This window comes from Procambarus clarkii, chromosome 77 (genome assembly GCF_040958095.1).
Source record: "Procambarus clarkii isolate CNS0578487 chromosome 77, FALCON_Pclarkii_2.0, whole genome shotgun sequence".
Taxonomy (NCBI): Eukaryota; Metazoa; Arthropoda; class Malacostraca; order Decapoda; family Cambaridae; genus Procambarus; species Procambarus clarkii.
This window is the reverse complement of record NC_091226.1, coordinates 18,271,840-18,287,642: the sequence shown is the minus strand read 5'-3', so window position 1 is coordinate 18,287,642 and position 15,803 is coordinate 18,271,840. Positions and strand designations below refer to the sequence as shown.

The 15,803-nt window shown below is 38.7% G+C and overlaps 1 protein-coding gene across 1 annotated transcript in view; it reads left to right on the top strand.

Annotated features, from left to right (window-relative positions):
* LOC138357341 (mucin-2-like) overlaps positions 1-13,514 on the top strand; it is an 83,922-nt gene extending 70,408 nt beyond the window's left edge. Inside the window, exons 13-14 of the mRNA XM_069314020.1 lie at positions 11,885-12,859; positions 12,956-13,514. Coding sequence (XP_069170121.1) covers positions 11,885-12,859; positions 12,956-13,514 — 1,534 coding nt within the window. The remainder of the gene's footprint in view (positions 1-11,884; positions 12,860-12,955) is intronic.
* The last annotated feature ends 2,289 nt before the right edge of the window (positions 13,515-15,803 follow it).

Sequence of the window (15,803 nt, the reverse complement as noted above, 5' to 3'; positions counted from 1 at the left end):
CCTACCTAACCTAACCTAACCTAACGTTTTCGGCTACCTAACCGAACCTAACCCATAAAGATAGGTTAGGTTAGGTTAGGTAGGGTTGGTTAGGTTCAGTCATATATCTACGTTAATTTTAACTGCAATAAAAAAAAATTGACCTCATACATAATGAAATGGGTAGCTTTATCATTTCATAAGAATAAAATTAGAGAAAATATATTATTTCAGGAAAACTTGGCTTATTAGGCAAATCGGGCCTTGCAAAGTAGGCCGAGAAGTGAGTTCTGGCTACTAGGTACGACATATATATATATATATATATATATATATATATATATATATATATATATATATATATATATATATATATATATATATATATATATGTCGTACCTAGTAGCCAGAACGCACTTCTCAGCCTACTATGCAAGGCCCAATTTGCCTAATAAGCCAAGTTTTCATGAATTAAGTGTTTTTCGACTACCTAACCTACCTAACCTAACCTAACCTAACTTTTTCGGCTACCTAACCAAACCTAACCTATGAAGATAGGTTAGGTTAGGTTAGGTAGGGTTGGTTAGGTTCGGTCATATATCTACGTTAATTTTAACTCCAATAATAAAAAATTGACCTCATACATAATGAAATGGGTAGATTTATCATTTCATAAGAAAAAAATTAGAGAAAATATATTAATTCAGGAAAACTTGGCTTATTAGGCAAATCGGGCCTTGCATAGTAGGCCAAAAAGTGCGTTCTGGCTACTAGGTACAACATATATATATATATATATATATATATATATATATATATATATATATATATATATATATATATATATATATATATATATATATATATATATATATATATATATATATATATATATATATATATATATATGTCGTACCTAGTAGCCAGAACTCACTTCTCAGCCTACTATTCAAGGCCCGATTTGCCTAATAAGCCAAGTTTTCCTGAATTAATATATTTACTATAATTTTTTTCTTATGAAATGATAAAGCAACCCTTTTCTCTATGTATGAGGTCAATTTTTTTTTATTGGAGTTAAAATTTACGTAGATATATGACCGAACCTAACCAACCCTACCTAACCTAACCTAACCTATATTTATAGGTAAGGTTAGGTTAGGTAGCCAAAAAAAGCTAGGTTAGGTTAGGTTAGGTAGGTTAGGTAGACGAAAAAACATTAATTCATGAAAACTTGGCTTATTAGGCAAATCAGGCCTTGAATAGTAGGCTGAGAAGTGCGTTCTGGCTATTAGGTACGACATATATATATATATATATATATATATATATATGTCGTACCTAGTAGCCAGAACTCACTTCTCAGCCTACTATGCAAGGCCCGATTTGCCTAATAAGCCTAGTTTTCATGAAATAATGTTTTTTCGACTACCTAACCTACCTAACCTAACCTAACCTAACGTTTTCGGCTACCTAACCTAACCTAACCTATAAAGATAAGTTAGGTTAGGTTAGGTAGGGTTGGTTAGGTTCGGTCATATATCTACGTTAATTTTAACTCAAATAAAAAAAAATTGACCTCATACATAATGAAATGGGTAGCTTTATCATTTCATAAGAAAAAAGTAGAGAAAACATATTATTCAGGAAAACTGGGCTTATTAGGCAAATCTGGCATTGCATAGTAGGCTGAGAAGTGCGTTCTGGCTACTAGGTACGACATATATATATATATATATATATATATATATATATATATATATATGTCGTACCTAGTAGCCAGAACGCACTTCTCAGCCTACTATGCAAGGCCTGACTTGCCTAATAAACCAAGTTTTCCTGAAATAATATATTTTCTCAATTTTTTATCTTATGAAATAATAAAGCTACCCATTTCATGATGTATGAGGACATTTTTTTTTATTGGAGTTAAAATTAACGTAGATATATGACCGAACCTAACCAACCCTACCTAACCTAACCTAACCTAACCTATCTTTATAGGTTAGGTTAGGTTAGGTAGCCGAAAAAGTTAGGTTAGGTTAGGTAGTCGAAAAACAATTAATTCATAAAAACTTGGCTTATTAGGCAAATCGGGCCTTGCTTAGTAGGCTGAGAAGTGCGTTCTGGCTACTAGGTACGACATTATATATATATATATATATATATATATATATATATATATATATATATATATATATATATATATATATATATATATATGTCGTACCTAGTAGCCAGAACGCACTTCTCGGCCTACTATGCAAGGCCCTTTTTGCCTAATAAGGCACGTTTTCATGAATTAATTGTTTTTCGACTACCTAACCTACTTAACCTAACCTAACCTAACTTTTTCGGCTACCTAACCCAATCTAACCTATAAAGATAGGTTAGGTTAGGTTAGGTAGGGTTGGTTAAGTTCGGTCATATATCTACGTTAATTTTAACTCCAATAAAAAAAATTGACCTCATACATAATGAAATGGGTAGCTTTATCATTTCATAAGAAAAAAATTAGAGAAAATATATTAACTCAGGAAAACTTGGCTTATTAGGCAAATCGGGCCTTGCATAGTAGGCTGAGAAGTGCGTTCTGGCTACTAGGTACGACATATATATATATATATATATATATATATATGTCGCTAATAGCGACATATATGGCTGTTCTGGCTAATAGCCAGAACGCACTTCTCAGCCAACTATTCAAGGCCCGATTTGCCTAATAAGCCAAGTTTTCATGAATTAATGTTTTTTCGTCTACCTAACCTACCTAACCTAACCTAACCTAGCTTTTTTGGGCTACCTAACCTAACCTTACCTATAAATATAGGTTAGGTTAGGTTAAGGTAGGGTTGGTTAGGTTCGGTCATATATCTACGTTAATTTTAACTCCAATAAAATAAAATTGACCTCATACATAGAGAAAAGGGTTGCTTTATCATTTCATAAGAAAAAAAATATAGTAAATATATTAATTCAGGAAAACTTGGCTTATTAGGCAAATCGGGCCTTGAATAGTAGGCTGAGAAGTGAGTTCTGGCTACTAGGTACGACATATATATATATATATATATATATATATATATATATATATATATATATATATATATATTATTAAATATGACCGAAAAAGTAAGATTAATAATTCTAACACGAATTTTCTCAATCTTTCGTACATTTCGTTTCACAGTGAAACGAAATGTACGAAAGATTGAGAAAATTCGTGTTAGAATTATTAATCTTACTTTTTCGGTCATATTTAATAATATATGTCTACAGGAAAGACTGCTACCAAAATATACTAATATATATATATATATATATATATATATATATATATATATATATATATATATATATATATATATATATATATATATATATATATATATATATATATATATATATATATATATTAGTATATTTTGGTAGCAGTCTTTCCTGTAGACATATATTATTAAATATGACCGAAAAAGTAAGATTAATAATTCTAACACGAATTTTCTCAATCTTTCGTACATTACGCTTCACTGTTGGAGGTAAATCAAAAATCACTTCTCCAAAATTCATTTTTATTTCTAGTCTGACGCGACACGGGCGCGTTTCGTAAAACTTATTACATTTTCAAAGACTTCACAAATTCACAACTGATTAGAACTTGCGTTTCTCTGATTTTATATCTACATTTGAGTGAGGTGCGAAGGGTGATGTGGCATTAACACAAGACAGAACAATAGGGGATATTAATAGGGTATTAAAAGTATCAACACAAGACAGAACAGAAACAATGGGTATTGAATAGAAGTGTTTGTAGAAAGCCTATTGGTCCATATTTCTTGATGCTTCTATATTGGAGCGGAGTCTTGAGGTGGGTAGAATATAGTTGTGCAATAATTGGCTGTTGATTGCTGGTGTTGACTTCTTGATGTGTAGTGCCTCGCAAACGTCAAGCCGCCTGCTATCGCTGTATCTATCGATGATTTCTGTGTTGTTTACTAGGATTTCTCTGGCGATGGGTTGGTTATGGGAAGAGATTATATGTTCCTTAATGGAGCCCTGTTGCTTATGCATCGTTAAACGCCTAGAAAGAGATGTTGTTGTCTTGCCTATATACTGGGTTTTTTGGAGCTTACAGTCCCCAAGTGGGCATTTGAAGGCATAGACGACGTTAGTCTCTTTTAAAGCGTTCTGTTTTGTGTCTGGAGAGTTTCTCATGAGTAGGCTGGCCGTTTTTCTGGTTTTATAGTAAATCGTCAGTTGTATCCTCTGATTTTTGTCTGTAGGGATAACGTTTCTATTAACAATATCTTTCAGGACCCTTTCCTCCGTTTTATGAGCTGTGGAAAAGAAGTTCCTGTAAAATAGTCTAATAGGGGGTATAGGTGTTGTGTTAGTTGTCTCTTCGGAGGTTGCATGGCTTTTCACTTTCCTTCTTATGATGTCTTCGATGAAACCATTGGAGAAGCCGTTATTGACTAGGACCTGCCTTACCCAACAGAGTTCTTCGTCGACTTGCTTCCATTCTGAGCTGTGGCTGAGAGCACGGTCGACGTATGCGTTAACAACACTCCTCTTGTACCTGTCAGGGCAGTCGCTGTTGGCATTTAGGCACATTCCTATGTTTGTTTCCTTAGTGTAGACTGCAGTGTGGAAACCTCCGCCCTTTTCCATGACTGTTACATCTAGAAAAGGCAGCTTCCCATCCTTTTCCATCTCGTAAGTGAAACGCAGCACGGAACTCTGCTCAAATGCCTCCTTCAGCTCCTGCAGATGTCTGACATCAGGTACCTGTGTAAAAATGTCGTCAACATACCTGCAGTATATGGCCGGTTTCAAGTTCATGTCGACTAAGACTTTTTGCTCGATGGTACCCATGTAGAAGTTTGCAAACAGGACACCTAGGGGAGAACCCATGGCGACCCCATCTACTTGCTTATACATGTGCCCATCCGGGCTCAAGAAGGGTGCCTCTTTAGTACAAGCTTGGAGTAGTTTCCTCAGAATACTTTCTGGCATGTCAAGAGGAGTACAGGCTGGGTCACGATACACTCTGTCGGCTATCATTCCGATTGTCTCGTCCACAGGTACGTTGGTAAACAGCGATTCTACGTCCAACGAGGCTCTTATCCCTGTGGCCCGTGCGCCCCGCAGTAAGTCCACAAATTCCTTTGGAGACTTCAGGCTGAAGGCGCAAGGAACATAAGGAGTCAGCAGGCCGTTGAGTCGCTTCGCCAGTCTGTACGTGGGTGTGGGTATCTGGCTAATGATTGGCCGAAGTGGGTTTCCAGGCTTGTGCGTCTTGACATTTCCATACGCATATCCAGGTTTATATTCCCCAAAGATCATTGGGGAATATAAACCTGGATATGCGTATGGAAATGTCAAGACGCACAAGCCTGGAAACCCACTTCGGCCAATCATTAGCCAGATACCCACACCCACGTACAGACTGGCGAAGCGACTCAACGGCCTGCTGACTCCTTATGTTCCTTGCGCCTTCAGCCTGAAGTCTCCAAAGGAATTTGTGGACTTACTGCGGGGCGCACGGGCCACAGGGATAAGAGCCTCGTTGGACGTAGAATCGCTGTTTACCAACGTACCTGTGGACGAGACAATCGGAATGATAGCCGACAGAGTGTATCGTGATCCAGCCTGTACTCCTCTTGACATGCCAGAAAGTATTCTGAGGAAACTACTCCAAGCTTGTACCAAAGAGGCACCCTTCTTGAGCCCGGATGGGCACATGTATAAGCAAGTAGATGGGGTCGCCATGGGTTCTCCCCTAGGTGTCCTGTTTGCAAACTTCTACATGGGTACCATCGAGCAAAAAGTCTTAGTCGACATGAACTTGAAACCGGCCATATACTGCAGGTATGTTGACGACATTTTTACACAGGTACCTGATGTCAGACATCTGCAGGAGCTGAAGGAGGCATTTGAGCAGAGTTCCGTGCTGCGTTTCACTTACGAGATGGAAAAGGATGGGAAGCTGCCTTTTCTAGATGTAACAGTCATGGAAAAGGGCGGAGGTTTCCACACTGCAGTCTACACTAAGGAAACAAACATAGGAATGTGCCTAAATGCCAACAGCGACTGCCCTGACAGGTACAAGAGGAGTGTTGTTAACGCATACGTCGACCGTGCTCTCAGCCACAGCTCAGAATGGAAGCAAGTCGACGAAGAACTCTGTAGGGTAAGGCAGGTCCTAGTCAATAACGGCTTCTCCAATGGTTTCATCGAAGACATCATAAGAAGGAAAGTGAAAAGCCATGCAACCTCCGAAGAGACAACTAACACAACACCTATACCCCCTATTAGACTATTTTACAGGAACTTCTTTTCCACAGCTCATAAAACGGAGGAAAGGGTCCTGAAAGATATTGTTAATAGAAACGTTATCCCTACAGACAAAAATCAGAGGATACAACTGACGATTTACTATAAAACCAGAAAACGGCCAGCCTACTCATGAGAAACTCTCCAGACACAAAACAGAACGCTTTAAAAGAGACTAACGTCGTCTATGCCTTCAAATGCCCACTTGGGGGACTGTAAGCTCCAAAAAACCCAGTATATAGGCAAGACAACAACATCTCTTTCTAGGCGTTTAACGATGCATAAGCAACAGGGCTCCATTAAGGAACATATAATCTCTTCCCATAACCAAACCATCGCCAGAGAAATCCTAGTAAACAACACAGAAATCATCGATAGATACAGTGATAGCAGGCGGCTTGACGTTTGCGAGGCACTATACATCAAGAAGTCAACACCAGCAATCAACAGCCAATTATTGCACAACTATATTCTACCCACCTCAAGACTCCGCTCCAATATAGAAGCATCAAGAAATATGGACCAATAGGCTTTCTACAAACACTTCTATTCAATACCCATTGTTTCTGTTCTGTCTTGTGTTGATACTTTTAATACCCTATTAATATCCCCTATTGTTCTGTCTTGTGTTAATGCCACATCACCCTTCCCACCTCACTCAAATGTAGATATAAAATCAGAGAAACGCAAGTTCTAATCAGTTGTGTATTTGTGAAGTCTTTGAAAATGTAATAAGTTTTACGAAACGCGCCCGTGTCGCGTCAGACTAGAAATAAAAATGAATTTTGGAGAAGTGATTTTTGATTTACCTCCAACAGTGAAGCGTAATGTACGAAAGATTGAGAAAATTCGTGTTAGAATTATTAATCTTACTTTTTCGGTCATATTTAATAATATATATATATATATATATATATATATATATATATATATATATATATATATATATATATATATATATATATATATATATATATATATATATATATATGCGAACAAGCCTGAATGGTCCCCAGGACTATATGCAGCTGAAAACTTACACCCCAGAGGTGACTCGAACCCAGAATGCCAGGAGCAACGCAACTGGTATGTACAGGACGCCTGAATTCGCTTGACCGTCACGACCGGACATAAGGAAGTGATAGCCGAAGCTATTTGAACCACTTCCCCGCCGGCACTCAGATGGTAATCTTGGGCATAGCATTTTATCAAATCACCTCACTCTTTGGGGCACATGGGAGGAACACAAATGCGAACAAGCCTGAATGGTCCCCAGGACTATATGCAACTGAAAACTCACACCCCAGAAGTGACCTGAACCCATACTGCCATGAGCAACGCAACTGGTATGTACAGGCTTGTGTAAGACACACAAGCCTGGAAACCCACTTCGGCCAATCATCAGCCAGATACCCACAACCACGTACAGACTGGCAAAGCGACTCAATGGCTTGCTGACCCCTTATGTCCCTTGCACCTTCAGCCTGAAATCTCCAAAGGAATTTGTTGACTTACTGCGGGGAACACAGGCCACAGGGATAAGAGCCTCATTGGACGTAGAATCACTGTTTACCAACGTACCTGTGAATGAAACAATCGGGATGATAGCGGACAGAGTGTATCACGATCCGGCCTGTACTTCTCTTGACATACCAGAAAACAGTCTAAGGAAACTACTCCAAGCTTGTACTAAAAAGGCACCCTTCTTGAGTCCGGATGGGCACATGTATAAGCAAGTAGATGGGGTCGCTATGGGTTCACCCCTAGGTGTCCTGTTTGCGAACTTCTACATGGGTACCATCGAGCATAAAGTCTTAGTCGACATGAACTTGAAACCGGCCATATACTGCAGGTATGTTGACGACATTTTTACACAGGTACCTGATGTCAGACGTCTGCAGGAGCTGAAGGAGGCATTTGAGCGGAATTCTGTGTTGCGTTTCACTTACGAGATGGAGAAGGATGGGAAGCTGCCCTTTCTAGATGTAACAGACATGGAAAGAGGCGGAGTTTTCCACACTGCAGTCTACACTAAGGAAACAAACATAGGAATGTGCCTGAATGCCAACAGTGACTACCCGGACAGGTACAAGAGGAGTGTTGTTAACGCTTATGTCGACCGTGCCGTCAGCCACAGCTCAGAATGGAAGCAAGTCGACGAAGAACTCTGTAGGGTAAGGCAGGTCCTAGTCAACAACGGCTTCTCCAATGGTTTCGTTGAAGACATCATAAGAAGGAAGGTGAAACGCCATGCAACCTCTGAAGAGACAACTAACACAACACCTTTATCCCCTATTAGACTATTTTACAGGAACTTCTTTTCCACAGCCCATAAAACGGAGGAAAGGGTCCTGAAAGATATTGTTGATAGGAACGTTATCCCTACTGACAAAAATCAGAAGATATAATTGACGATTTACTATAAAACCAAAAAAACGGCCAACCTACTCATGAGAAACTCTCCAGACACAAAGCAGAACGCTTTAAAAGAGACCAATGTCGTCTATGCCTTCAAATGCCCTCTTGGGGACTGTAAGCCTCAAAAAACCCAGTATATTGGCAAGACAACAACATCTCTTTCCAGGCGTTTAACGATGCATAAGCAACAGGGCTCCATTAAGGAACATATAATCTCTTCCCACAAACAAACCATCACCAGAGAAATCTTAGCAAACAACACAGAAATCATCGATAGATACAGCGATAGCAGGCGGCTTGACGTCTGCGAGGCACTACACATCAAGAAGTCAACACCAGCAATCAACAGCCAATTAATGCACAACTATATTCTACACACTTCAAGACTCCGCTCCAATATAGAAGCATCAAGAAATATGGACCAATAGGCTTTCTACAATTACTTCCATTCAATACCCATTGTTTCGTGTTTTGTCTTGTGTTTGAATTTAATACCCATTCAATACCCATTGTTTCGTGTTCTGTCTTGTGTTGGAATTTAATACCCATTGAATACCCATTGTTGAAAGTTCGTTTTTCACCTCAACCACCTCACCCAAATGTAGATATAAACCTCGAAGATGTGTAAGCTCTATTCAGTTTCAGTTGTGTGTTTGTAAACTAAAGTCTTTGAAAATGTAATAAGTTTTACGAAACGCGCTCAAGTGTCGCGTCAGACTAGAAATAAAAATGAATTTTGGACAATTGATCTTTGAATTACCATCAACAGTGAAAAGAAACGTAAGAAAGATAGAGAAAATTCGTGTTAGAATTATTAATCTTACTTTTTCGGTCATATTTAATAATATATATAAGCCTATACTTGCATAAACCACAAGAGAAGATTAACAATCTTTGGACAACACCCACCAGTGGGCCTCGAACCCAGAAAGCACAACTACCTTCCAGTAGCTGCCATAACTAGTACGCTTTAACCCACTACACCATCAGACCCTACAAAAGAAAGGGTCTTTCTTGTGTATATATATATATATATATATATATATATATATATATATATATATATATATATATATATATATACACATATATATATATATATATATATATATATATATATATATATATATATATATATATATATATATATATATATATATATATATATATATAAATTCTTTTTAATGAATTTCTGTCAACGGTTAACTCCATAAAAAGTGTTATAATACACGAGATCGCTCAGATGTTTCACTTCTTTTCTTTTGAGGTTACATGCAAATAATTGAATCCCGTGATTTATGTAAAATTTATGCCTCATTCATTGTTTAAAAAATGGTAAATAGCATTAAGTTACATAACTCAGTTTTGAGTTGCACATTTTTCTGTAATTTTAACAAATCTCGAGTCATAAACTTATAGAGAGAGAGAAATTACAAAACAAAAAAATATAGGATTTTTCTGCACTGATGCAGTTGGAACATTTACTAAGCCATTTTGAGTCAGCATCCTATTTATAACTTTCGTTAATTCGTCAAAATTTTGGACATCGCTAATATTTGTTAATAAACATCTTTCAGATAATATCTACAGGCAGCTTCCTCTATATTATAGGAAACATAGCCAGCGAACCATGGGAGATAAAAGTGGAACTTGTGTCGTGGAATGGATTGAGTGGTTGGCTCTCCTGTTGGGACTCCTGCCATTCGGTGGGTTTAGTGGACGGTGGACGCTGCCACGGACACTGTTGGCCCCCACCATGGCCCTCCTGGCACTTGTAATGACCTTAATATTCATAGTTCACTACCTATGTAAGTATCTCACAATCTATTCTGTACTATAAGAGAGAGTGTGTCTGACTGCCTGGTCAAGGATAGAGGCCATACGATTGGTTCTGGGCTCACACAAATTAGCAGGGGAATGGTCTGGGATTCGGGATGAACATAGGCTGGTCGGGGTTGCCAGAATTCAGAAGGGAACAGTAAGTCATGGTCACATTCAGACCCCCACGACGATTTTTGGCACTGGCTGCCGGGTAACTATAAATATTTTGAAAAGAAACAATTCAAATCTATTTTGTTTATAATATGCAACATTTTTCATTGATCTTGGGAATATGAACAAAATATTTCTGATATATATATTACGGTCGTATCCCGATAACATGTAAATTAAATACGGCCACAACTCCCACAGCCCCCACCAACCACAGACAAACAGATAGATACACACCTTCACACAGATAAAAAGCAGATTGATAACAATTTTTTTTAAACAAAAAATCCAAACTGTTTATTTTCCTAATAATAATATACAACATTATTTAATGATTGTAGGAAAATATAAATACGTTTTCTGATATTTAAACTTCAGCCTTACTACCATGAACAACACAACCTCAATATTGCCTCTTCCCTTCGTGACGGCCGCGTTGTACTGGTTGGCTCTACCGACCTTCCAAAGCTACGAAACAGTCCAGTAACTATATCATTTGAAAATCCAAATATTAAAAATTTTCTTATCTTAGAAAGAGAGAGAGAGAGAGAGAGAGAGAGAGAGAGAGAGAGAGAGAGAGAGAGAGAGAGAGAGAGAGAGAGAGAGAGGGGGGGGGGGAGGGAGGGGGCGCATAAAGAGAGGGAAGGGAACAGGCAGACACACGAAGAAAGATACAGAGCAAAGACAGAAATAAACAGACAGTCGATAACCAGAAGAAAGAAGGACTTAGTAGAAATGACGATACAGCGGGAACTTTTAAGTTTTGGCAATGTTCCCGTTGCACAGTCATTCGTTTTCCAGTGAAATTCGCAGTCATAAGTTCCTGCTATGCAATCACAAATTTTATAGTGAAATTTGTATCGAAGGAAAACCGTCTTTAGATGATATATCAATTAGGGGTATATCATATATCTGACAATGTTGGACATTAGTTCTTGGGCCCACCTCTGGATGTTTATGTTGTTTACTCAAGTCCCTTATGTTCCTGGTTCATTTTTGTGTTGGCCCCATTGACCTTAATTACTATATTATATTATAATACTATAAAATGTTCTGTTATGTTCCAAACAAAATATTACCCGAGTCCACTTACCCAAGTCTAGTTACCAGAGTCCAGTTACCCGAGTCCACTTACACAAGTCCAGTTACTCGAGTCCAGTTACCAGAGACCAGTTACCAGAGTCCAGTTACCCGAGTCCAGTTACCAGAGTTCAGTTACCAGAGTCCAGTTACCAGAGTCCAGTTACCAGAGTCCAGTTACCAGAGTTCAGTTACCAGAGTCCAGTTACCCGAGTCCAGTTACCAGAGACCAGTTACCAGAGTCCAGTTACCAGAGTCCAATTACCAGAGTCCAGTTACCAGAGTCCAGTTACCAGAGACCAGTTACCAGAGTCCAGTTACCAGAGTCCAGTTACCGGAGTACAGTTACTAGAGTCCAGTTACCAGAGTACAGTTACCCGAGTCCAGTTACCAGAGTTCAGTTACCAGAGTCCAGTTACCCGAGTCCAATTACCAGAGGCCAGTTACCAGAGTCCAATTACCAGAGTCCAGTTACCAGAGTCCAGTTACCCGAGTCCAGTTACCAGAGTTCAGTTACCAGAGTCCAGTTACCAGAGTCCAGTTACCAGAGTACAGTTACTAGAGTCCAGTTACCAGAGTCCAGTTACCAGAGTCCAGTTACCCGAGTCCAATTACCAGAGGCCAGTTACCAGAGTCCAATTACCAGAGTACAGTTACTAGAGTCCAGTTACCGGAGTACAGTTACCCGAGTCCAATTACCAGAGGCCAGTTACCAGAGTCCAATTACCAGAGTCCAGTTACCAGAGTCCAGTTACCAGAGTCCAGTTACCAGAGTACAGTTACTAGAGTCCAGTTACCAGAGTACAGTTACCCGAGTACAGTTACCAGAGTTCAGTTACCAGAGTCCAGTTACCCGAGTCCAATTACCAGAGGCCAGTTACCAGAGTCCAATTACCAGAGTCCAGTTACCAGAGTCCAGTTACCCGAGTCCAGTTACCAGAGTTCAGTTACCAGAGTCCAGTTACCAAAGTCCAGTTACCAGAGTACAGTTACTAGAGTCCAGTTACCAGAGTACAGTTACCAGAGTCCAGTTACCCGAGTCCAATTACCAGAGGCCAGTTACCAGAGTCCAATTACCAGAGTACAGTTACTAGAGTCCAGTTACCAGAGTACAGTTACCAGAGTCCAGTTACCCGAGTCCAATTACCAGAGGCCAGTTACCAGAGTCCAATTACCAGAGTCCAGTTACCAGAGTCCAGTTACCAGAGTACAGTTACCAGAGTACAGTTACTAGAGTCCAGTTACCAGAGTACAGTTACCCGAGTCCAGTTACCAGAGTTCAGTTACCAGAGTCCAGTTACCCGAGTCCAATTACCAGAGGCCAGTTACCAGAGTCCAATTACCAGAGTCCAGTTACCAGAGTCCAGTTACCCGAGTCCAGTTACCAGAGTTCAGTTACCAGAGTCCAGTTACCAGAGTCCAGTTACCAGAGTACAGTTACTAGAGTCCAGTTACCAGAGTACAGTTACCAGAGTCCAGTTACCCGAGTCCAATTACCAGAGGCCAGTTACCAGAGTCCAATTACCAGAGTACAGTTACTAGAGTCCAGTTACCAGAGTACAGTTACCAGAGTCCAGTTACCCGAGTCCAATTACCAGAGGCCAGTTACCAGAGTCCAATTACCAGAGTCCAGTTACCAGAGTACAGTTACCCGTGTGGGATATCTGGGGCTTGACTCATATATTCAATTATTTGCTTATCGCATTTAATAAATCGAAGGACCACCCACTTTTGAGAAAAGAGGGAAAACGGATAAAAGTGATCATTAGAATAACACTAGAGAACCAGTGTCTATGGATACTAATTAAATGAATAATCACTTGAAAATAATGTATAGACTGTATTATTAATTAATTAAAAGCAAAGCCTCAAAGACCAACATTGGGGGGTATTTCTAGAAGTTCATATATATCTAGGAACCAGTGTGGTTCGTTGTCGGGAAACCGACACACACACACAACCACACACACAAATAACACAGTCTCCCCTAGTCTATACTCCCTTCAGGATGGAAAATGGGAGACTCCGTGACGTCATCGACTCCGTGACGTCATCAAAGTCATCGTATATTTGCATTATGAAACATTGTTAATAGATTAGTTTAGTATCTAAAGTTAACAAAAAAGTAATCACTAAGAATGAATATAATTATTTACATCAAATAGTAGCTAGGTTCCCTTGTTAATGTAAAATTACTTTGAGTGAAGAACCAGAGCATAAGAGCGTCACCCGGAGAGGAAGGCGTCCATACATAACAACAAAACATGGGATGAGCATACCACGCTGTCTTAACTGGTGTAAACAGCTAGACACCCCATTTACGTGTCAACACCAGCCACACAGCCTAACAACATCACAACAACAACAGTATCCGTCTACCAAGTATTGTTTATTATTCAAGTGCACTGATTAATATAAATATGTAGATGGTTATGTCGTAGGACATCCCCAAAAACACCGTACGTGTACCCCATTACAACCCTCACAGTTCATGTCATACCTGTAATTGATATGTTTAGGGAACTTTGATTAATTCCTTGCATCCCATACAGGTAAATTGTGAGAGGAGCATCAAGAATCTGTGCAGACAGTTGGTTCATACACAATTAACTACTTGTTTGCCAAGCCTTGTCCTTCCCCCCAGCCGCCATTACGTGGCACAAAGAGGCAGGGCCACACCCATCTTGAGGCTACACCTACACGCCTTACTAGGCCCATTCTACTGGCACAGCTAAGACATTATATTAGTAGCAGTAGTTATAATTAATTACTTATAATGAAATAACTGAAATAACAGTTTAAAGGTAAACAATTGGTAGTTTAAGAAGGAACCATAACATAGTGGTTTAGGCTACCAATTGTCCCTCCCAATAGTGTGTAAGAAGATTTCAGGCAGTTTACCAGTACATACAGTCCACTTAATTAACACTTAATTAATACTTACTTACTAAGAAAATAAATAAGACATAACTTTATTTTATTAAATCAATTTGAAAAAGAGAGATTAGCTGTCTGGAATTTCCCCACATTATTGGTCCTTCGAACCGGATTATTTAGTTCTTTGAACTAGATATTATACATACATATAGTGCAATATTACCTACACATTATAGCAGGAAGACACTGCTATATTTTTTGCATATTTTCTAGCCTAACTTTTCAATCTCATAGCAAACAGAACTTACAACAAGCACTATTATTGTTCTGACAGTAACAAAGGAACAATTGTGCTTTTTTCATTTCATTACAAGAGGTTGATAAGAGGCTACTTTACTTATAAGTTACTTATATATGTTTTTTTGTATTATTGCATTATTATTGCCATTACTGTAACATTTACTGCATGCCACATCATTTACTACTAATTCTTGCACAAGGGTAGAACATTTTAGGCTGGTGTTGTACAGCAACCTAGTCTAATTTATTGTGCTAACCTGGTGTAAGGGTAAGAATTTTACACTTGTCTAGAGTTGAACACATATTACAACCTAGCAAGTACATATTTTTATGCAGTATTTAAGACAACCCGAGTTGTGTTGTCAATATGATATCAAAATAACATTAGTACAGTTTAACTATAATCATTTCACCTTTGAGTGTTAACCTGTGTCTCTGTACCAACCAAGAGTGATAATGATGGGCTAACTTGCGGATACCAGCATTGATACAGGTCTACCACTCAAATTATAGTGTGTATGATTTTACAGTGTATATTTAAATATAGTCTATACGACTAACAAGTACTTCCAAAATGTCTACTGTCAAAAATGTCCAAATAACCCTCACGGGATTGAGGGATCATTTATCACGGCAGATTAGCACATGTGATGACATAAGTAAACAAACTCCAGTTAACTATGTAGCATTGGAAAATTATCTTAGGCTTGCACGGAACAAATATGACCGTGTGTTGCAACAAATGAAAGAATATCAAGTTTTACTTCAGAATACCAGTGTTGGTGGAGAAACATTACAAGATGTTATACAAGAACATTCCG